The following is a 25,006-nucleotide window of genomic DNA, read 5'->3' on the forward strand; positions in this document are numbered from 1 at the left end:
TAATACTTTTAAGTTTACAAAAACAAAACCGCTCGTTTTGGTTGTTGCACCATTAAAAAATCATACGAATTAATTCAATTAACGTCTCTAATGATTTTGCACTTGATTTGATTTCTTATTTTAACTAGATTAATCAAACAAATACCCCCATTTGTTCAAATCTGTTTATTGATGTTTCATATCTCTCTCTCTCTCTCTCTCTCTCTCAAATTCCTTACTTATTTATGCATGTTAATGAAAATAACAAATATATCTAGACAATTATGATACTATAAAATAATCGTAAATAACTGTATATACAATCAATGCGTATGGAAGCCTTCACTAATGAAACACAACAGACTATTTTATATTTGAATATAGTGTATCGTCAGTTCCACATGTACATGTATTTTCAAACGATAAAAAAAAAAAAACAAAAACACAACGCCGTGAAAACAATTTCCTGCAGGAAAGTTAACTAGGGAGGCAAACATTACAGCGAAGCCTGCGTCACTTCCGGTTTTATTCAGAGGGACGGTTTCACACTAGCACCTGTTGCAGTACCGTTTACAGGCTAGAAAGACGAAGTTGGCGTAGTCGTGATTCGTGCAAAAACCGTCCTCATATTCGTCGCAGTTTGGTATCGTATCCTTACATCCCACTGCAAAAAAGTTGGCTGTTCAAAGTATATGTATATTGCTCTAATTTCAAAATACAATTTATGTGTTCGCATAATTATATGTGTTAAGGCAAGACATACTTATACAATAACAGGACTGTCCTTAACAGGCACGTAGCATCGGGTGGGGGGGGGGGCTTTTTTTTGGATGAGTCTGTCCCCCCCACCCCCACTTTCAAAAACGATGCTACATGCCTGTTAAACAAGAAGAGCTCTATGTAAAGTTATATAAAAAACACCCAAATTTAAAAGGTTAGATACATCAATATTGATTTTTTTCTTTACTGAATAATAGTTTGACGATCTGATTGTTAATTTGTAGACCATCCGGTGTCCTTAAAGCTTACTTATAATTTGATTTTTTCCTTTACTTATTAATAAACTATTGCTGAAGAAATTCTATTAAAAATTTAAAGTAGGCCTGCTTGGTTACTTGTTGAACACCAAGCCTCCTTATAGCACAAAATACACTAAAATAAGTGGCTAAATATAAAATTAATGTATCTTGAGATGTCTTCGTAATATTCTATTAACCCACCTGGATGACATATGCCACAGGTTAGAGGGCAGTGGGTCTGCGCAAATCCATAGTAAATGCTCGTCTGGTTACAAATTTTAAATAAGTCGTAATGCTTGCAATCGATATTCTTGGCATCGATACAGGCGTCTGCAATAGAAAGAGTGTATGAATATCTATCTATCTATCTATCTATCTATCTATCTATCTATCTATCTATCTATCTATCTATCTATCTATCTATCTATCTATCTATCTATCTATCTATCTATCTATCCATCCATCCATCCATCCATCATCCATCCATCCATCCATCCATCCATCCATCTATCATCCATCCATCTATTTACCCCTCCTTGCATGTATAATAATTTTTTTCTCTTACTTCTTTTTCTAACCAGTATACCTGTCCCTCTCTCCTTCTTTTGTATCTATTCATTAGTACTTATATCTTAAATATGCTCTATGATAACAATTACCGGATGTTGTCGGAAAAGACGCTGGAGTTGACAATGTTGTTAGGTTGTTGGTATGTACAGTGCGATCTGTTTGTACTGAGGACACTGTAGAGTTTCCCGCACTATCTGTATTGTGTTGTCCGGAAGTAACACTGCTTTGAATCGTTGGAGAATGCGAGGCGAAGGAAATCGGTGAAGTCGAGGTCTGGTTGTTCAATACACTTGTCGTCGTCGACTTTGTTGATGATGATGATGATGATGATGATGATGATGATGATGATGATGATGATGATGACGACATCGAAAGTGATGATGTTGAGGATGGTAAAGAGGTAGATGTTGATCTCATTGCTGTTGGTGGAGAGTCTGTTGTTGTTGATGTTTTTGTTGTTGTTGTTAGGGATGGTGATGTTGTTGTTTTTGTTGTCGAAGATGTGTGGTTTTGATATCCTGCTGTAACGTTATATGTATGAGGAGTTGACAAGTTGTGTTCTATTAATCAGGAGAAAAATGTTAAATTAATATTTTTAATGAAATAAGCTTAGAATTATATATTGACAAACAAAGTCAATCAAAATCAGTTTCATTAAAGTTTTAACTTTTACTAAATTCTAGAAAGAAGTCCTCTAAATTCATCAAAATGTACAAATTAGGATATAGACATATTTTTCAATAATATACATATTTTTTTCACGCTTCCTGTAGTTAACTCGCGACATCAATTATGCAAAATTCTAATGCAATACAAACTCTCGGTGTTGTTTTTTGTTTAATCAAAAAAGAGACACACATCTAGTTTATACCAATTTACATACAATCTGATGACAACCAAAGACAAATAAATAATCTCCTGTGAAAAACATACATGTATTTATTAGGTTATCAAGGTTAAAACAGAAGCATGTTTATATACGTTTGAGCGTCAACAGCTGCACTGACCTTGACATAAGGAACAAGTGCCGGGACACGCCAGCCTGACCTCTGACACCGAGTGACATTTATCCTGCAGCAGAGGACAAAAAGGATTGCGATCAAGGCACAGTTTATCTACAGAAAATTAAAAGAAACCTTGTTCGATACGGTAGGCATATCGGATACATTGCATGCATTAGTAACTATGTTTAAAATAAGTATATTGCCAAGTGGTTCTACAATCTTGAATTTATACACCTGTAAATATCTATTGTATTTTGAAAATTGCAGTATTTTTATAAAGCTGCAATTTCTTCCTTTTTTCTGTGTATATAATAAAAATGTACAAGTACTATGCAAACTAGAACCCACTGCATTATGAATTTAAATATTTGTTAACATAATGTTAACATAAACGAAACTTTTAATGAATCAATCATTTTACAGGAACTAGAAAAAGATACTGCATTAAATGTTTTGTTTTAGATATCATTCAACAATATTTATTAATTAAATAACATAAAAATCGACATTTTAGCACCTTTTTACTTATATCTGAAAAAATCCTAACAATGAATTGTAAATCAAAATTACATGAAAAGCGAAATAATTTACCATTTGTGAAGTTGCTATGACAACGGTCATTACAAAGGTCACCTTCACAACAGCGGGAGCAGTAGGGATTGTCCGGATATTGCTCCAGCGTCCAGCATTTCTACAAGGGATGGAATTTTCATTGGTTAACTATTCAACGCTAAAACAAATGGTGTTTCAAATTGTATCATTTCTGCTCTCACACCTGATTTTGTTCTGTTGAAAGGAATTCAAAACCAATTAGTTTATTATCATTTCTATGTCCATTTCACCCTTAAACTTTGGAGATTAGTGTAAACCTTTATAAAAGAGGGGTGGGGACATATTGGTTTTCATTCCTTTTTTCTCTCTTTCCAATGGAACGTATTCAAATGGGACATCAAATCTAGAGCTGTTTGTAATATCACTAGATAAAATAATTGTCGATTCTGTCGTCAATTGTATACTATTCCAAAAATGTAGAACAGAAATTTTATAGCTTTTTAAGATAACATAAAAAAACAAGGTCTTTTTATAATATTAGGTAAATGTAATTTATTCAGGGTACATGTGAATAGTTTAAGGGTTGATTTATAAAATGCAGACGACAGTAGAATATATCAATTAAACAGTTTTATCGAATCATTTTATGCATACCTTTAAACACGCGGGCAGTTTCAAAAAATATATCAAAGGGGCATGGTCACGATTTTGGTCAAAAATTATTTATCGATTTTAATATTTACAATGCTTTAGTAAGTCATTTTCAATAGGCAACCAACATTTGAGTGTCATTTGATGAGTTATAAGCGAGTTACATAGCTTACAATTCTTCGCTTTGTAAACAAAGCGTTTTTTTACATTTCAAATGTTGAAGTGAACATTACAGTTTTAGACCTAAAATAAATGTGTTAATCGTTAGAAACTGTTAATTTATTCTTTAAATAAATAACAAGATAGACAAACCAGCTTTAAAAAGATTTTTTACTGGTATATTGAACCTATGTAAACAAAAACAGGGCACGAGCCTTGTTTACGTGACGAAGAATTGTGAGCCCTGTATCTTGCTTAAAACTCAACGACTGGCACCCAAATTTCATTTGATCATTAGAAATGCATTCCTAAAGCATTGCAAATAATAAAAATAGAAAAATAAAATTTGACTAAAATCGTGACCATGCCCCTTTAAATATATCTTCGAACATAAGGGCAATTTCAAGAAATATCGCGTGTATCTATGAACAAGGGACAATTTCAAGAAATATCGCGTGTATCTATGAACAAAGGGACAATATCGCGTGTATCGATGAACAAAGGGACAATTTCAAGATATATCGCGTGTATCAATGAACAAAGGGACAATTTCAAGAGACATCATTTGTATACGAACAACGAACAAACAGAAGTGCTAACCGTTTCCTTAAGAGCACACCCAGTGACGTAATGGTAGAGCATTGTGGTTTCGTCACGTGATATGCCAATGTAACAGGCCTGAAATAAGAAAATAAAAAAAATAAAATAATGTGATAAATCCACTATTTTATCATGTCTATACAATTTTACTTAAGGAAATAATTATAAGACAACAAAAGGCTTCTGAAATCGGGACTAAAGAGGATTGCATATTCAGAAATTATAGATTAGGAATACATCCAAATATTCAACAATATGAGTTGACGTCTAGTCAGTTGAGTAGTTCTTGCAGTATCACACTAAACAGAATGGCCACTTATAGGACACTTCCCGCCTTCTTCTTTTATTGCTATATTTGAATAGAGGGTCACAACCATTGATAAACACAAAACAGTAGTATATATAATACTGTTGCTAAAAATAATTGACACCATTTTAAAGGACGCGCTTGTGATCATTATTTGTGCGGGCGGGGGAAAGAAACAATTAAGTCTGACAAACTTTACAAAAATCGTGAAATATGTGATAACCAGGTAAACGCGCGTCTTATTCATGACGCAAAAATGGCAGACATGTGGGTTTTCTGTTCAGTTGTTGACGTAGCTTCGACGTTTTATAAAATGTTAATTTCAGTGTTAGGCAGGTGTGTGTTATTCACACGTATTGTCAATCCGTAAAAAGTAGGTCGTAATTACAATTTATACAACAATTCAAAACACACATCTGACCGCATGTCTAACAGACAAACTTACATTGGGCGGTATTTTGCACAACGTTGTATCTACAACTAGGAGAAACAAACCGTTCAGAAAGAAAATTTCACATATTAATGATAGCGATAATATACAAAACGTAAAAACATATGAATAGAAACCTTTCATTTTATTTTCTAATATAAATTAATGAATATTGATATGATACATTGTAGTATAGATTTATATCTTTATAGCAAAATATATAAATTAAGCATTTCTTAGAAAATGTTTGTTTGGAATGCCGTCAGGGGTTTTCTAGACCCAGGTGGGAGGGAGGGATTTTTTTTCAAGCTTGAAGTTTAACTAATTGAAAATTGGTTTTAAAAAAAATCCCCATGTATAAAAAAAACTTCATGATTTTCTAATAAATTTTATCAGGGGGTGGGGGGGGGGTATTTCAATGAGGCGGGGTGGGGGGGGGATTTCAATCAAACAATTTTATTTTGGCCTTATCATAATATACGGACCAAAAAGTAATTGAAATTAAATAATAAAATCGAGTACAAAACGACGTTTATCTTAACTCAAACACGTCACTGGTCTGTAAATTAATTCAAAAAAAAGTTACTCAACTTAATATATGTATTTTTGGTACAGGATTATATAACTACATACATGAAGTTTTCTTTTTTATCCAATAAACATTATTACGTCAACAAGTTGACTAACTGTGTACCTAGTTTTGAACTACCCAACGTTGCTCTACATAGCATTCTACATAGAGCAGCGGGAAAAATAGATCATCGCAAAAAAAAAAGAACAATTATACGTTGTTGCTCAAGACATTCATGCCAGTATTTCCCTTTATTAAAATTAATAGTTAAATGAAGACTTCCAATTTGTATTGAAATTGTAATACGAACATCAGTGAAAAAAAATTGATTTAATTTAGATTTGTTGGTGATCAATTTCCGTGGATTGTGGTTTGCTTATTCGTAGTGATGTTATTTCATGAGGTCGTCGGTTTTCAGTTTCAATCTTAAAGATACCTCTTTCTAAATTTGTTTCCGTCGACGATGCAAATTCGTTGGGGTAGAAAGAAGGGGGCTACCCACAAATAACGAGTTCTAATGATTCCACAGTATTATAGTTTACTAGCACAACATTTAAACTAAAAAAGTTTTTGCTTTTCAGGGTTTTTTTTTTGTTAGCGGGATGATAATGCAAATCCAAGCATATTTATATTTGCACTGTGAAGGGAAAATTTAGTCCACTGAGTGATTGACAATAGATCCAAGGCTTACCCTGTCTATGGAGCAGAGAGTTATCTGATCACACGACTCCGGGTGAGTCTGGTAGTCACAGGCGTAACAGATGGTCCCCGAGGAGTCGGGCAACACTGGAGATAGACAGAATGAAGAGATAAGGTGTATATATACAAAACGGAGAGAGAGAGAGAGAGAATGGAGAGAGAATGGAGAGAGAGAGAGAGAAAGAGAGAGAGAGAGAGAGAGAGAGAGAGAGAGAGAGATGTGACACCCAATGATTTGATTTGGGGTTTTCTTTCTCAACATTCTCGAAATATTGTCCCTTATAAGTTCTTTTTTTAAGGAAAAAAAAAACCATTACACATTACACTTCAATATGTATCAAATCCTTATACAATTTTGGTTAGTTAAAAAAAAACCCACAAAATTTGTTCAAAAGCTGCTAGAGCGATCGGGCTTAAAATTCTCAGCAGTAATCAAATTAACAAAATTAATATTTAACATCTTACCTTGACTCCCACACAGATTTCTGTTGTTGCAGATCTTCGTACTATTACAACAAGCCTCGCAAACAATAGCGTTTTGTTTCCCTAAAACTCTTTGAAGTTGTCGGTTTCGAGGAAACTCACCGCAGACCTGTTCAAAGCAATAGGGTAGGCTAATTCATTTCTTTTACTGAATGCGTTAACGGATATAGTGACCTTTCTCCGGCAACCTTTATAACCAGAGGTCAAAGTTCATAGTTTATACAACACTTACATAATGGTCCGCGCATCCAAGGTCATACATCACGTGACCGGCTGCATTCACATACTTCTGGACATAACATTGCTGAAATACAAAATCCGTGCTATAAAGTAAAAGGCTTGACAAATGTATATGAGAGGACAGGCACGTAGCATCGTTTTTGACAGGGGGGGGGGGGGGGGGGGGCAGACTCACCCAAAAAATCTTGACAAGCAAAAAAAAAAATTAACGTTTCCCAAAATCTTCAAAATCCTAATCCAAAGGGGGGGGGGGGGGGCGTTGTTTATAACTTCAATTTCACTCCTCATTTCCTTATTTTCATATCAATTTTTTAACATACTCCCAAAAAAGTCGGGAGGGGGGGGGGGGGCAACTCCATGATAATTCATTTTTTTATAGGTAAATTTTAAAAAATTTGTTGCTGCGAGAAAAAGTGTGGGGGGGGGGGGGCAGGCCCATTCCCCCTGATGCTACATGCCTGGAGGATCAAGATTTTTTTTGTTTTCTAGTTTTCTAGAGGTATAAAGGCATTTTTGCACAACTTTGCTATGCTTTTTACATATATTAAGTTGATTAAAAATCACTACGGGGGATTCAGTGACTTCTCACATGAGTTGAAATATTTTTTTGAAGGGTCGGGATCCAGGACAACCTGACCCCCGGTAGATTCGAACACATTGTAAATTGTTTACCCCAGCTAAGTCAATACAGTATACTAAGAGTAGATTATAGCTCTTAGACAGGTGTCTGTATTCTCACCTCATGACTTCCGCATTCGGTCACAAAGGAGCACTCCGTGGGTTCTGGGATACCCTTACAGGAGAGGCACGTCTGTCCAGCATTCACACCTAGATCAATGTCACTGGTTTAGTTTGATACATTATAATATGGTTGTTGAGAAGTGCATGATATTTAGTTGCTCATGAACCGTGTTGCGGAAAATTTGAATCGGAATATTTTGAAAATGTTTGAATTAAATTGAAAAATTTAATTCATGACATGATTTTTTTGGAGCATTTGGTTTAAACTTAGCAAAGATGGTATCATTTTTTTTTTAATTTTCCAAAAATCATTTCAGTTACACTTGTTTTTCATCCACGGTAAACAAATCATAATTTCTTAAGCTTATTTTATCAAATATATCAAAGTTCTTTGCATATAATATACATGATTGTACATTTACACGATTAAAGTTATCAATGGAAACAATAAAAGCAATGGCTATTTGTCACGTGACAATAATGGCACGATACATTGACCTAGTACTCTGTTCACGTGACTCACCGTATATCGCTACTGATGTCAAGAAGAAGGTAAGCTCTAGCCTGAATTAAAAAAAAAGGTTGGAGTAAAAATTAAACATACAGCTATTTAGAACACGATCAGAAATATGCACAGCAGTGTACTAGAGCAGTAATTTTTTTCGTACGTCTAGATTGAGACAAAAACATCTATGACGAATTCAATGTATTATCTTCCTCTGGAAAAGAATACCTCTAATATTCATTCCTAATAGCTTAAGAAAAAAAAAACAATAGCAAAACGTGTTGGTAAGAGATAAACATTTTCGTTAAAATGGACTTTTATATTCACTAAAACTTATTATATACACCAAAGAAAATCATGGATCTTTCTTGGACGTTACATCAATTTTTAATCGAGAAATCAAAACATGTATTACTGCCCGATAAAAATTTGAACCCTCTTAAACTGAGTATGATACGTTGGATCTCATTGTTGTCACTTGCAGGTAATATTTGCACTTGTAAATATATCAAAATCCAGGAATTATTTGAATCCTCTTAAACTGAATATAATACATATATTATATTATTCATTAGCATAATTTATTTGGTGAATGTTGAATTTACTGGGTGAACATGTGCTACACGTTATACAATTTTTCGAAATAATGCAAGCAGTCATGTAAATAATTCAAAAATTATTGTATGACACATAGATTGTTAAAATAAACTTATCTTAGCTTACCCCTTTGTAGAATTCAAAAAAACCTAAGTCTACTTATATGTATTTTGAAAGAAACAGTTTAAAATTTAAAAATAATGAGTTGCGTAACTCTCACATCACCTGTAATTCTGTGAAATCATGTCGTCTCTTATTTTCTCGTGGCCACGGTAACCCAATTATCGTTTCTCTTATCACGTGACCTACGATCCTTTGGGTCACATACGTCAATTATCAAAACATCGAGGTGTTCCAAAGGTGCCAATGCATAGAGGTAGCACGGACTAAAAGTTCATGAACTATTATCTACATGGTTCCTTATTTCCTTATACCTTTACTCATTTATTTTTTTTTATCGAAAGCGTAAAACCACAAAATATTATGCCACCCAAAAGTGTTTCTGTATTTATAAACGTAATTAAAAAAAAAGACCTTGGCAAATCTGCAATATAAAATCTACTTACAATATATTGGTATATGTCAGAAGCTGCATTCATTATTTATCTTCATTTGAAAAATATCACTTTCGAATGTACAATAAACCTTTCAAGGTGCACATTGATGATAGAGTGAATCATTTTGGTACAAATACGAATTTACTATACTAAAACAACATATCTCTGACAGATAACAGTTAACAGTGCAAAATCGATATGTTGAGGTTTTGCAATAATGTTAAGAAATCATGTTAAGAATATATTTTGTTTATAATAACGTAGAGTTTTCCTTTCTTATAATCGCATGCATAATTCTATTAATTTTAAGCTCAGTCTTAGTACAGCTATCGACTTGGATATTATGTTTTTCCGGAACTTCCGGTTTTACTAGAAAATGGCACTAAAACGGATATTGTAAAGATTCTTTGTCGCCATATTTAGACAGTCATAATCCCGATGTACAATCAAGCCACCATAATGTGGTTTTATGTGATATTAAATTATCAGCTGAACGAGCATCGAACTTTAGGACTTGAATATTTACCGATTTTTATAGCACTTTGTGTCTTTGATCAAAAAGGATTTACCATAATATTAGATCAGTAGGCTTACATGACTAAGAAACATATAATAGTCGCCTTTTATCAAACTGCGTGTCTTCGTCTAAATTTTGCAGATTTGTACAGTTTGACGTATTAACTAACATATTGCATTTAAAAACGATGATTAATTAAAGAAATTTTATTTCTACTTTACACCTGTTTTATCAATCTTGTAGAAAATAGGTGAGTTAATAACTCCCCTCCCCCCCCCCCCCCCCCCACCACCACTTTTGCAATGGATTTGTTGGGTTTTTTAAAAAGTATTTTCCCTTTATACATACTTTGCTGAAAAAGTTTGATGTTGTTGCTGTCGTCTCGTTATATTTAGCTTGAACACTAAAATTTAGTAAAAGATACATTACACGTTTGTTGAGGTTGAGTGTTTCACTAACTTTTTATTTAACGGATCGTCAAAGTATCGTGTTTGAAGTGTGATTTCATTGTTTAGAGAAATATATAAGCTTTTAGCTAGTTAATATCAATTTATGGAATTTGTTTAATAGTGGTATTTTGTTCGAAAGTAAGACACAGACGCATTAATTCTTTAATTGCTTTGAAAACTTACGTCATTTTAAATACATGTATCAAATAAAACATGGCAAGAACAGATGTATTTTTATGATAAAATCATTTATATTTTTATGGTATGAATAACTTTGAGAAAAAATTTTAATATGATATTATTTTATTGTAAATTTTCAAAATAAATTTAGAATAAAAAAATCATGTCTTAGCGTTCAACCTTAATGTTCAAAAGCTTATAAATAGTTCATTAAAAATAATTATAGTTATCTAACAAATGATCAGCAAGTCATGATCTCGAAACCCGTGGTTTTTTTTTTTATAAACTTTATACCTTTTTTAAAAGACTTTTTAAAATGCAGTTCATAGTCCATAAAGTATATGATGCGCATTTACCCAAACCAATACTTTAGGTATCCCATACCACCATAATACGTTTAGAATACGTTTTAGACGTCTATGTTTGTTTCATTTTTTACCACATTCCCTTGGAAAACAATTGCAATTTTCCTGACATATTATAAGATACCTTTTAGTCTAAAGTTATTCTTTTCTCAAAAGAAAAATAGTAAATCATTTTTAAAAATGAGTAGTCTTCAATAAGTGTATGGTATTTACTCATTTCAAACCATTTTTGGGAGTTGATTTTAATCAACTCCCCTATGCAGTTACTCTGGCAATCCGGAAGTGAAAAGTGGTTGGACATACTAAAGACCAGAAATACTATAAAGACCTGAATGACCTGAAACTGTATATAAATGATATACTTTTATGTTTTAAATGACCATGTGTGTGTGATTATTATTATACTTCCATATGAAATGTGATAGAAAAATATCATGAAATGACATCCATCTAAATTATTTAGGCAAAAATATGAAAGACTTGAAAAATTGATTTGATCTGACTTGAAATTCTATATAAATAATACGTTTCTATGTTCTGCGTCGAATTAGATGACTATGTGTGGGGTTTTACCATACTATTACATGTAGCTCGGAATTCTTATTGGAAAAGCCAAAAAAATCAAAGTAGAAGAAATGTGTGCAATATTATTCATACACAGCTAAGGAACTATTTGCCAAGCAAAATAACATATCGTTGGTTTTAGCATAAAAATAATCAATAAAATCAACTCCCGTCAGTACTTCAGTACTCTGGTTAGGAATAAGAACAACAGGAGAAGTAATGCAAATCAGTTTATTCTTCATTGGAGCAAATCGATAAGATAATCATCTTTTAATTTGAAAAGCAGAAAAAAAACATTTTGAACAAATACAAACTTTTTGTTGTTGTGTGAATATTTCAAAAAGTCAATGTTATAACAGATGAATGTTTATGTTCGGGATATAAAAGATGTCGGATAAAGAAGGTTTTTGAAGGCTAAATCTTACTCTCTGTTAAAACTTCGAGGCACTTGCTAAAGATAAACTCTAAGATTTACAGAACAGATTGTCTAATAGGACGGATTTTAGATGGAATAAGACGCTTTTAGGATAAGACAGGTGTTTGAATATGCAAATTACAAGAGACAGAAGGTACTTTAAACCAATTTGTATTCGCGTGTGAGAAATTTTATTAGCAATGTTTGCGAGAGCCTCAGCCTCGCAAATATTGTTTTCCGTGAACCAGTCATGATCTGTATATGGTAAATAAGTCTCCAAATAATCTGCATCTCAGATCACGAAAGTTGGTCGCCGCGAACCATTTCATCTACAAGAAAATCGCGAATAAAGTCGTCGCGAATCAACAATTGGCTTAGGCCTACAGTTTTTGAGTTATGAAACTCGAATCCGGCCGTCTCTTGTAATATGCATATTAGTATATGGCAGGTGTTTTGGATTGTATACAAGTTGCATTAGCCAGGCTTTCAGAGTGTCCGATGAGTCAGATAATGCAAATGTTCGGGATATACAGTTTAACGGATAAGGCAGGTATTCGAAATGCTAAGTTAGGTAATTGTAAAGAGAAGTGGAAGAACATAAACTGGCAAAGCAAATAACCAGAAAATACTGGATAAGACAAGGCAGAAAAAGTATATCTCCTTTTATGACTCTCATGAGAAGTATGTATGAGGAATATACATCAAATAACTTTTGATTAATTTTTTTCGGATATCTCTGTACGCAGACAGAAAAAAATGGATCAAACAAAATCATGAGCAGTTTAGTTTTATAATAGAACTCAAGTATCTAATACAATCTTAGACCAGAGATATGTCTTGGTAAAATAAACATCCGTATACTGTGGTTTCATCAATATTCGTTAAATACCAATTTTCGTTGATTCCGTTGGTAAGTTTATCCTTGAAATTAAATCTTCATTGAACTGCAATTTCTACTAATATTTTGTATTGATAAGGTCATTGGCCACGAATTTACTTATCCTTGAAACTGTGATTTTCACTTTCTCCACGAAAATTGATACCCTTGAATATTAATGAAACCACAGTAGATTGATGAAGTAAAACATTTCCAATTGCAGAAAGAGATACGCTATAAAGTCACATCTCTAAAAACACAGTTGTTTACATTTGATAAGGCTTTGCATTCTTCTATAACAAGAACCAAAACAATCCGACATTAGTCGGCGGTTCCGTACGAAATGTTGGCGTTTTGCAATCCGATTGGTCTGAATGAGCTCTGTGACGTCATAATCAAATATAGTCGGAAATTGACGACTGAGCATGTTCTGATAGAGATTCCATAGTAGAGTTCTTACGTCAAATATTGAGAAATCAGATGACTTAATGTCGAAAAAATCGTCATGAAACTTGTCCTTCATGCTGGTTTCCGAATGATCTATTTGCACGGTTTTCTCGGCAGTGTTCTTAACCGGTAGTGTTGAACCTAAAACGAAAGTGAAAATTGAAAGTGAAAAATGTCCATTATTGATTTAAAACTTTAAATTTAGTTCACAAAGGACGCTGAATTTTCAATATATAACCCATCTTAAATTTTTAGGAATAGGTTTCTTTAGCCATAAAACTATTGTTAGGTAAAGAAAAATCTCAAACATTTTAATTTTGAAGTTTTAATAGTGAGTGTTTTAATCACATAATTCTCTTATAGCTCTCTAGTCTAATTAGTACATTGTAAGTTCACACAATCATTACACCAAAGCACCAACTGCTTTGTCTGGTTTTTTTTCTTGCTGAATAAGGATCAAACAAACTTTTAGTCTTAAGAAATGAAGATAATAATTTTTCTATTGATCGACGTATCAAAGAAAAAATTGACCGGAAAACTTCATCAATGCGCGTAGCGCATTGATGAAAAAGTTTTCCGGTCAATTTTTTCTTTGATACGTCGATCAATAGAAAAATTATTATCTTCATTTCTTATCATTTAATAAAACATTTTCAAATTAAAAAGTGTGAAGTGTCATTGATCAAAAATGTAAATAATGTAAATGAAGCGGCGCGTATGAATACAAAACAACAACAGCAACAATATTCAAAATGGACTCGCCTTCAGCTGATGCAGAGCTATTGAGCTGAATTTAATGGATTAAACACAAATAGTGAGTTAAAATCTGAACCGGCAGAATTGAAAACGAAAGGAAAATACATGCGATAGCTTGTGATATTATTCACTGTGCAGAAAAACTCGTAATAAAACTAGTTTTCATGTGAGATCGCTGGAATATGCAACTGGACATAACCATCCAAGAAGAGGCGATCGTGGACGAAAATAGCTGATATGTCGACAAAGAATAGTATGTATAACCAACTTTGTAAACGTTGTGGTGACTAGATAGCCAGTGATGTACTTAAATGGTATATCTGCCGCTTGGAATGCGCCGAAGGAGTTGATGCATTAACGACGCCTATTCTGATGACCGATCATGTACGTGTGTAAATTTAAAACTTATCGTTACCAAATTTGAACAGCAGTGTTACCGTGAAAGTGTATAGGCCTATATGTTCGTTATAATATTCCTGGAAAAGGAACAGCCAGCCTCGCTGCAAATGTTGATTGATCTCAAGCAGACGAAATCGTGTGAAGACGCTTAATTTTCTATTTCGTGAATCAAATAATGTGTTTTGTTTAGTTTTGAAGGTTTAACTTTCAAGTTTTTATGTTTATAAAGTTGTATTTTGTTTGCTGACAATAAAACAGACACAACTTTACATTTTGTTGACAGTGTTTATCTTGGAAATTCCCGTTCTATAAATAGTGTTAGATCAGAACAGTTGAGAAAAGTAGATCCGGCAAAAATTTTATTGATGCAGGTATCAAAGAAATTTTTCAACCAATCAGAAGCGCCGATATCTCATCAAACGAATAAATATTAAAATGATATACATGTCTATAGTAAATTTTGTATTAGCGCCAACCCAGTAAATTCAAAATTTACAGCATGGCACGTAATTCAGTTTTATTTATTTCAAAAAGTAAAATTAAACATAGAGAAATCAACAAAACTCTTTAATTGCCAAACGTTAACATTTTACATATGATCAAACTAACTAAAAACAATACCTACTTCCGTTTCAAAGTTTTGCGCCAATTAATTCATTTGTTTCCCGTCTATATATTTTATGTTTCTATTTTAATGTAATATAAAACGGTTGCTGATTAATGAAAATTTTAGTTTTCAGGTGTCAATTGTCCCAATAACACTAACTTTTATCTTATCAAAGTTACGATGGTTAAAATGTTTGTTCAAACTACTTGTAGGAATTTTTTTTAACAATGTAAAACACATTAAAAAAAAAGAGAAAAAAAAATATATTAGAACTGAGGAAAGTAAGGAAAATTTAATGTATTTAAAAAAATAATGAATTATTACTAAGCACGTATCTAATATTAATGTCACGAAATCTGATACAAATTACAAATTATGTACGAATCTTTAAATGTCATTGAACGTTTCGTAAGAATCATTTTAATATGTTATTTTCAAATTTTAAAGTTCAGTATATTTTTGAATGTTGCATACTATTTTATTAGGTTAATATACTTTCTCTAATTAAAACATACCTAAAGAACTTGTCTAGTATGTAATTTCAGTGACGTCATGCCTAACTTAATTTACCTTTGGCGGGCTTATACTAAATAAAAAAATATGAGAAATTATGTCAGACTGTCTCGATATTTGAAAAAAAATATCCGCCTTTACATTAGAAGAGAAAATCTACACATGGAATCAAAACGGTCATATTTCTTTGTACGTTTTAATATACTAAATTTTGTAAGTTTAACGTTCATCCGAATAATAGCAGTTTCTATAGATGAGTTGCATTTAATACTCTCCTTATTCTTACCTTTCTACAAAGAAGGCGGTATATTTAAAGGAGGTTTAAATAGTCTTAAAAATTGTCTGAATGCTGAGACTCCTTAATCTTTCATTTCTATACAGAACTCTCTTTTTGTGGAGATTTAAATAGTCTAAAAAAGTACAGACTGCACAGTAATTTTTAATAAGCCACATGTCTCTTCATTAGGTATACTGGAGCCGCGCTATCACCATAGACATGCATTGCACTTACTGACATCGGTGAAGCTTCCAACACAATTTCTATAAAAGACGAAATGCGGTCTCCTGGTATACTCCATTGTACTATGACACCCTGTTTCATTTGAGTAACTCAGCAATCATTATTTATAACAGTTTGTAGCAGTTTCCATTCAAAAATTTTCAGGCCATATCATATTGGCAATTGCCACGTACCTACACAGATGTTGAGAGCTAAGAGGCGTTAATGGACCCATTCAAAGGAGGGGAAAAATTAGTTTTTTAAAGCTATACAGACATTCTTGCATTATCATCAAACGACATTTTGCAAGGCATCGTGATGTGAAACTAATGTATTTGCAATCGAATTCTTTTTAAATATAAAATTAAAGAAATAATTATTTGCTTTGTGAACGTATGAGATATTTTTATACTAAGTTAATTTCAGCAATTTAGCCTTAAATGTTTAGTGGATGTGTTTGATAAAGACGAATCATTTAGACCTATCTATAGAATTAAGACTTTAAGGAAATGGGACATCGTTCTATTTGCCATTGGTTATTATTATAAACTTTACCCTACATATAATAAAAAGCAACCCGTTTCTATCCGCACCCTAATAATTTACGATCCGTTTCTATCCGGATATAGTACATGTTTAAGAAAACCGCCTATAAATAGGTTCAAACATTAGACATTCTAACATTTAAGATTCATTCAAAAATAAGATAACAGTTTGCTTCCTAAGAGAAATAAAAATGCACATGAAGGGTGAATTCGGCCATAGATATTGACAGGCACATATAATTTATCGTCGAGCATCAAGGGACGAACGTCGCCATATTTCTCCTCGTTGACGTAGTCAAAACGTTTTTTCATTCCTTCGGTAGCATTGTTTAACTCACATTTGCCCACTTTAAATAGCCATTAATATTTGTTTTATTATAGAGTCTTGTATACGGTTTAAGATTAACCGTATTTTGCAATCACGGGATATGCATGTAGTTAAACGAATCAAATAAAGAGTTTTGTACTGAACAGGCCTAGCTGTTGCTCGATCTGAGATAAAAAAATTTTTTTACCAAAAAATCAATCTAAGGTCAGACTATAAATTTTATACAGTATATAGAACAAATTAAATGGACAGAAAAAATATCTAGGACAATGTGGTTTTGATTTAAAACTAGATTAATACCCCGAAAGCTAAAAAGTAAATTAATTTCGATTAGCAATACACTTAACAAAGACGTTGTCTTGGTTAAAATCAGTGATATAAATATTATACCCAAAAGAATAAATGGAGATGATCTGAAAAAGGTGTGATGGCAGTTTTGCTAAAGGCTGTCATTATACAGATATCTGGGGCACCTCTGCGTTTTAAGAAATTAAGGCAATTTAATATATATATGGGGGAAAATGATATTAATTAAGGTACATTGATATTCTGATAGGAACGAGAACTCTGGAACATTGGATTATTTTTATGTCTTCATTAATTCAAACTGAAAATTCTGGCAAGTTCAGAATTTTATTATCTTTATACAGAATTGATGGAATTTTTATGTAGACACTTACAACTTATTTAATAAATAATCCAGTATAGAATTTGTCTTTCTTTGTATATATATAATTATATATATATATATATATATATATATATATATATATATATATATATATATATATATATATATATATATATATATATATATATATAGATCAGAATTTTGAAAACCACCCCTTTGATCATAGAAAACTGTAGGTTTCCGCATTATGAAAATTGACCGATAAGTTGAGACCCTTGTTTCAGCGTGATTGTCTTAACAAAGAAGATTTGATCATAACAGTTTACTAATGTCATTGATTCTCGAAAACGAATAACCTACCCGTGCAAAGACGGCTACAGTGTAGCACATAGGAACGGCTTCCATTGCCAAAGCCCAGCCAGTGTGTATCATTACTTTACCTAATGAACACGTGCGTACGGGCAAAATTATCAATATCGTTAATTGCACTCGCGCTATCAGACAAGATCGTTGTCTTGATTATTGTTTCATTTTTCCCAGCCTTAAGGGAGCTGGATGGTTGTGGCCATTTTAAGACTTTATTAATCTCTTTTAAATGAAGAGCTCTGTATAAAGATTTTTTTTGGATTTGTTTCTTCGATAAATAAATGTAATTGTCAAAATTATATAATATAAAATTTTAAAGCAGATCTGATGGTTAAATTGTTGACCAGCTATCTTCCTTAATCTATCCATTTTCGCCAGACTTTATTCTCGCCTCATGCAGTTTAAGGGGGCGTAATGGCTAACAAATTACACACCAGATTCACCTGAAAACTTTGAATATGATATTATTGGCTAGAAACAATAAATTTAATTAATAAGAAAAATCCAAATGTTTTTGCTTTAAAAAGGGCTCGATGGTCGTAGCCATTTTTAGACTGTATTGACCTCCTTTAAAATAAAAGCTCTAAATCAAAATATAGGAAATGACCCGTAATTCAAAAGTTAAACTATATGGGTTTTTTCCTCCATTTTTGATACTAGTTTATAGCTGTACAAATCATATATCAATCATATATCTAGTAGCGTATCAGCCCTGATACACGTGTTTTGGACTAGGTGAGACAGCAACCGGAAGCTAGGGCTGTATCGCCCTCGGGGCTGATATTTCTCTGTCTCAGCCAGTCGTCAAGGGGGTTTATTGCCCTCAAATTTAAAATCGCTAATTCCCAAATATCTCTGCTTTAAATTAAGACTTGTTTGTAAAATAACGATAGCTGTACAAATCATGTATTAAGATGTTAGGTAGATCTGATGGTTAATCTGTTGTCCACCCAGCCTCCTTAAATTTTAACATCCTATACCTTAATTCAGAGCTCTTTCTTTAAGGAGATTGATAGAGTCAAAAAATGGCCAATAAGCCCTTTTAGAGCAATATGAGCTACCAGTTTTTTTGTCGGTTATTTTACTTTTGAAAATTGTAATTCACTACCGAAACGAACGAAAAAAAATTATTGTTTATAAAATTCTGTGAGTCATCATTTTTTTTTTTTGGGGGGGGGGGGGGGGGGAGGAGGGGGTTGTGAAAAATGCTATCATATCGCTCTAATTGAAGCAAAATTCCATTATTGCCGTTCTGTGTAGAAAAGGTTAGATATAATGTATCTCTTAGCAAAAAATCTTTCTCCTGATTAAGTTTACTTTCAATTATTTATTATATAGCTCTCAGTTGTATACAAATTTATCACAATACAAATACAATATAATTGTGAATGAATTTAAATCATGCATTTTTGGAACGAATTTAACTAGATTAAAATTAATAAGAGAGTGAAGAGATTCGAATTTGACGATAATCGAGTCACACATAGAAAATCGGGTGAAATTATTCTATGCCACAATAAAATTTTATTTGAGGTAAATTTGAAAATGCTTTGCTTAGTCTGGGACACCCCACCACTGCTGATTTTTTTCTTTGGGGGGGGGGACGAGTTTAATGACAAAAAGTTTAACTTGACAATCGGTATATTAAAAAAAACTATGAAAGTGAAATGAGTTTCGGTCATTTTAAAAATGTAGAACCTTTTTTCCTTTCGCACTAAATCTATCGAAAAATGAAGAAATTATAGAGGAAATGATTTCAAAATTTTGGAAGATAATGTAATGCTGTAAATTTCGATATACTGGGTGGGTGTAAATACAAATTCTACAACATTACAAATCATATTGTTCATTTTGTATTTACACGTCCACCCACCCAGTAAATTAAAAATTTACTACACGAGAGTGAAACATTATCTTTATCTACTTATGTTGTAGTAAATTATGAAGATGGCAGAAACAAAAACTTGACATTAGAATTTTAATTATTCTACCTTACCTAGCACACTGAATGCCGCCAGTACGAGGAACTTTAGCACTCTCATATTCCTCCGCAATATAGTTCCTAGAATCCGTTTCGTCTGGATTTTTTTTTCACCTTTCTTGAGACACCGTTAACTTTTCCCGACCTTCTCTTCTACTTCGCTTTCTGACAAGTCATGATTTGCTGGTGATATGTCGAGAATTTGTCTCTGTCTTTTTTTAATGAAATAAACGAATAATTTTATAGAAATCCCAATATATTCTTAATCAAGTTCTTATGATATTATTTTTTCTGTTCTGATAAAATAACCAGCTTTCGCCCTCCTTTGGGAAGAAACAGCAGATAATGTATATAATGAGTTTCTACACGGCACAAAACCGAAATATCGCTATAACTGTAAAATATTATTGGAAGTATCCACCTAAAGTATTGTTAGCTTCTTAATTCATAACCGAACGAAATTCTGGTAGAACTGACTCCATTTTTGCATGATCTGTGCTCTCCGTACATTAAGAGTTTAACATCAAGGTGTGTGAAAATATATACCATCTTACAACCTTGTGTCCGTGACGTCACAATTGCTCGTAACATGGAATTTCATTAGTATCATTTAGCGTCATGCCTGCAAGTTGATAATTGGATCAATAAATGATCAAAGCTTTTTTATTCATAAATCATATATAGGAGGAGCGATGCAATATTTGTCCTTGGGAGAATGGTTTACTTGTCACGTGCTGCTACCTTTTTTGACCAGATCTTTCATGGCATGATAATTCATTAATAATTACAATATTGATCACAATTTGTTAATCATGTAGTCCTGAAATAACACAATAAAATAACAAGATAACAATTGTTGAATTTTTAGTTTTTATGTTTTATATTTCTAAATACATTAGTAATACATGGCACAAAGACCATGCAAATGAAGTTCCATGTATTGAAACGTTGTTTCAATGTTGCTTTCAACGTTAAACGTAAGTTAGGTCTTCAGAGTAAAAACAATGTTGATAATTATATGGTTCAGGTTTCAACGTTGAAAGCCTATCGTTGATTCTATGTTGAATAACGATTGATGAAAGTTGCAACTTGAATTTGACCATTCCTCAACGTTGAAACACCATGCATTTGTACTGATTAACCTGCTTCACTGCTAATTTTGACACTGTCTATTCCAGACTTGCACTTTGCCAGAATCTTTTCAAATGTTGTGATTTTTTTTCTTTCGCCTTCTTTATTTTTCCTGATGTTTTGTTTTAGGGAGTTGCTTACACATAATAACTATAGTTTCACACATCTATTCTTTTTAATTTCTTATTCCATAAGAAATCAGGATCTGCTCAAAAAGCTTTTGACCAATAAAACTGAATTAGTTTAACTGCAAAAACATTTATGGAATGAATTCAATATTTATTTGTTTTATACGATATAAAATGGTTTGGGGCAGTTTACGCTTTATAAACCGCGAAGCGGTTTATAAAAAAAGCTTTCAAACCATTTTATATCGAATGAATATATTGAATTCATTGCTTATAATTTAATTTTTTTACTCTTCATTGTTGATAAAAACGGTCATTTGACCTTTAAAATGACGTAAAATTGTACAAAATTCAAACGTAACGTCAGGCGTATTGATACGTTTTTGACGTAAGTTTTACTATGACGTAGGCAACATTCTTTATACGATATAAAATAATTTTTTAGCCAATCAGAAAGCGCGTTACAACCAGATTTAAATTATTAGTAAATTAATGTATTTAACGTTGGCTAAACTTTTCACATAACTTTCTTATCTAACGCACTATTTGACTGTTATGACACAGTTTACTCAATTGTAATAAAGACTTAACCGAACCCGATAACCACTTTCTTAAAATTCTACTTTCGATTTGACCCCCAAAACACCTTTCTCAATTGCATCTTTCATTTCGTAGGTTTAACTACAAATATTTATTTATACTTTTGAGGCTGACAAGGCGTAGATTATTTCAATAACGATCAAAACTGTTTGCTTTACTTGTCAATGAGAGCACAGATTGGCCAGAATGACGTCAGACTAGAACTTCTATATATTGAATACTGAATAAACAAAAGAAAAGGCTATTCACATCGAACTACTACAGTTTAGAAGGTATAATTTTTTAAGATTTTCCTCTACGATATGGTGACAGTGCTCAAATTAAGACTAATATGCAGGCACGTAGCATCGTTTTTGAAAGTGGGGGGGGGGGGGGGGCAGACTCATCCAAAATATCTTAACAAGCAAAAAAAAAAAAAAAAAAAAAAAGGGGGGAAATTTATAATTCTTCAAATCTTCAAAAACCTTATCCGTCGGGGGGGGGGGGGGGGGGGTGTCAAGTCCAATTTATAATTTTCTTATTTTTAAAAGAAGTGGGGGGGGGCAACCCCATGATTAATGTATGCCCCCCTGACCCCCCCCCCCCCCCCCCCTGATGCTACGTGCCTGAACATGCAGTCAAACTTTTTTAAGGTAAACGCTTATAATTACAATTTATTCAGAGTAACTGCCATGTCATTTCATTGCCGTCACAAAACTCAATCTGATATATAACTATCAAAATAGTTCGATTGCCACGGGGTCTTCGCTATAAGCAATACACATGTATTTTACTGTACATTTATAACTAGTTTTTCATTAAAGACCAATAATTTTTTTTTCCAAATCTTACTTATCTATTAAAAGTATTAAGGCAAGGATTCCTAATATTACTATATATTTGACAATGCCTGCAAGTGCCACCGTTTTAATCTAGTTATCTCAACCAAAAGTAGTGAGATTTTGCTTGATTTGCGAAGAACAAACTTATTTTTCATTTTATCAATCATCAATATTTACTAGTATAGTAGAAATGAAATATTATTTTTTGGATGGTAGTACATATAATACTGAAGTTAAATTTCAGTCACTTCCGGTCAAGATCAAGGGCCAACACTGGCAGGGATCTGAGGATGGTATATACCTTTGAAAATGACGGGAGTTGTACGCAGCTTCATACTTCCATTGCATAGTGCAGGCACGTTAATAAGCATCGCTTTTGAAGGGAAGGGGACCTTTATGTACCTCAACATCTTGACAAACAGAAAAAAGGACCCTCGCCTCTAAATTCTAATCGGGGTGGTGGTTGATGGGGTCCTCTACATCCTCGCTAGGGACGTCTACAAATTACAAACAAGCCCTTAGGACTTTGAGTAACAAACCCTAACGACACGCCTGAGAAACAAGCTTCTCTAGAGCTTTTTCTACAGACTGTGGCCAGTAGCAAATCTATTGTCATGATCAATGACCTTGGCCTTAGTTAAGCAGACATTCACTTTCGAAGTTCATCAAATACGAAATCAAAAATTACGGAAGGTAAAATCTAGACGGAAAGAGGGCAATCAATCTTTTCTTGTAATTTTAATTTTATGTGTATTTTTGGCAACACCCAAAAGGTGTGTTGAGACGATGTTCAAAATTCAGTTTTATATAATATTCTAATTAAAGAAGAATGCCTGCTTCGAAAACAAAAGTTTTAATAGTTACTTTTGTCCTACGTGCCTGTAGTGAGCAGTCTAGACTGCATTATCCCACCTTCCCTAATCTGCAATGACGCGCTAAAGAAATAAATCAAATTTGTTAAAGCTAACGTGTTTTAAAGAATAACGGTATACATAAAGAAACCCTTTGTAGTTTGCATTCGTCTGAAAAGATGGAACATAAACCATGCATCTAGTGCAACTAAATTGATTGCAGAGTCATTAATTAGAGCGGTGGATGACGTCATCACATAAAGAGTTACTGTTCTTGAAGAGGACATTAAAAGTCGAACCGGAGAGTGTCGAGTTCATTGGTCCTGATTGGAAAATTACGCGAGTCATATTAACATCTGATTTACGACCAGATGTTTCCACATTTACACCTTCACCCAGCAATTACCTCGATCTTCGTCTAATATGGTGGACACAATAATTAATGAGGATATTTCGTGCAAACATTATTTTTCCGGAAAGGCTCAAGAAACCATTATATTGCATGCGTTTTTATTGTTTATTGAGGCATGTCAATTTCTGCGTAATGTTTCGGGGACATCAATGAAGATACTAGCGGGTGGTAATGATTTTAGCATATTTATTAATATCTACTCGATCGGATGAAAACGGAATATAACGCTTACCTAACGATGGAAGGACACGACACGACCATTTACGACATTCAAATCAAAGTACTGAAAGTATTGACGGGAGCTTTGTAATATGATAATTTTCCATTTCAAGATGGAGATATATAAGGTTGAATAGTCTTACTTTAAATAGTTACAATTTACACAGTCAGAAATGAAAAAATCAGCCGTATTTTTTGTTAGATCTACCATATGCTGCTGTACCCAACGAAAAGAATTTATCATACTGGATGAAAATATAATGTAGCTGTCCAAAAATCCTTACGTAAAAATGTATAATTATTTAACCTTTCAGGTTTGAGTCATACTATTAAATTAAAAGAATATGCAAGTAGTTACCTATAATTAGACAACATAATTAATGAAATCATTTCAGAAGTCTCGCATTTGAATCACAGTACAAAAACAAAGTTGATTTGACAGCTTCAAAATTCAACCGCAAATGTGTTTAAGCGGTGCATGCATTTTTTTTTTAATTCAAAGCAAAGTTTCATTAAACAAATGTTTACTGAATCTATTCAGCATTTTCTAGAGATAGAAGATTCATTCCATAGTTTGTTGAATGAGCTAACCCACTTTTGGCAAGTGGATAAGTGCATTTTCTGTTGGAGGTCAATGGTTAATCATTTTTTCTTGATAATTCAAAATGGTAACCATTGGTAAATAAGTAATCCATGACCTGAAAAAATCAAATAAAAAAAACAAAAATAAAAACCACTTCA

At 32.8% G+C, this 25,006-nt stretch overlaps 1 protein-coding gene and 1 long non-coding RNA gene across 4 annotated transcripts; both read right to left on the reverse strand.

Annotated features, from left to right (window-relative positions):
- Nucleotides 1-187: 187 nt before the first annotated feature.
- Nucleotides 188-9,443, reverse strand: LOC128172573 (uncharacterized). 3 transcript variants are annotated; one of them, XM_052838357.1, is made up of 12 exons: nt 9,333-9,443; nt 8,529-8,569; nt 8,004-8,092; nt 7,257-7,328; nt 7,007-7,133; nt 6,534-6,628; nt 4,535-4,612; nt 3,164-3,263; nt 2,576-2,683; nt 1,658-2,086; nt 1,200-1,328; nt 188-643 (listed from the first exon to the last, which is right to left on the reverse strand). In XM_052838357.1, exons 1-12 carry the CDS (start codon nt 9,350-9,352, stop codon nt 528-530), a joined length of 1,404 nt encoding a protein of 467 aa, XP_052694317.1. In that variant the 5' UTR covers nt 9,353-9,443; the 3' UTR covers nt 188-527. The 3 variants fall into 3 exon arrangements, with proteins under 3 accessions (XP_052694317.1, XP_052694316.1, XP_052694315.1); XM_052838356.1 differs by having other exon boundaries at nt 1,658-2,089; XM_052838355.1 differs by having other exon boundaries at nt 1,658-2,128.
- Nucleotides 9,444-11,956: 2,513 nt separating this feature from the next.
- LOC128172548 (uncharacterized) lies at nt 11,957-20,595 on the reverse strand. Its single transcript, XR_008242307.1, has 2 exons — nt 20,119-20,595; nt 11,957-13,619 (listed from the first exon to the last, which is right to left on the reverse strand). It is a non-coding gene; the product is annotated as an uncharacterized LOC128172548 (long non-coding RNA).
- Between the last annotated feature and the right edge of the window lie 4,411 nt (nt 20,596-25,006).

This window comes from Crassostrea angulata, chromosome 2, assembly GCF_025612915.1.
Source record: "Crassostrea angulata isolate pt1a10 chromosome 2, ASM2561291v2, whole genome shotgun sequence".
In the NCBI taxonomy this organism is placed as follows: Eukaryota; Metazoa; Mollusca; class Bivalvia; order Ostreida; family Ostreidae; genus Magallana; species Magallana angulata.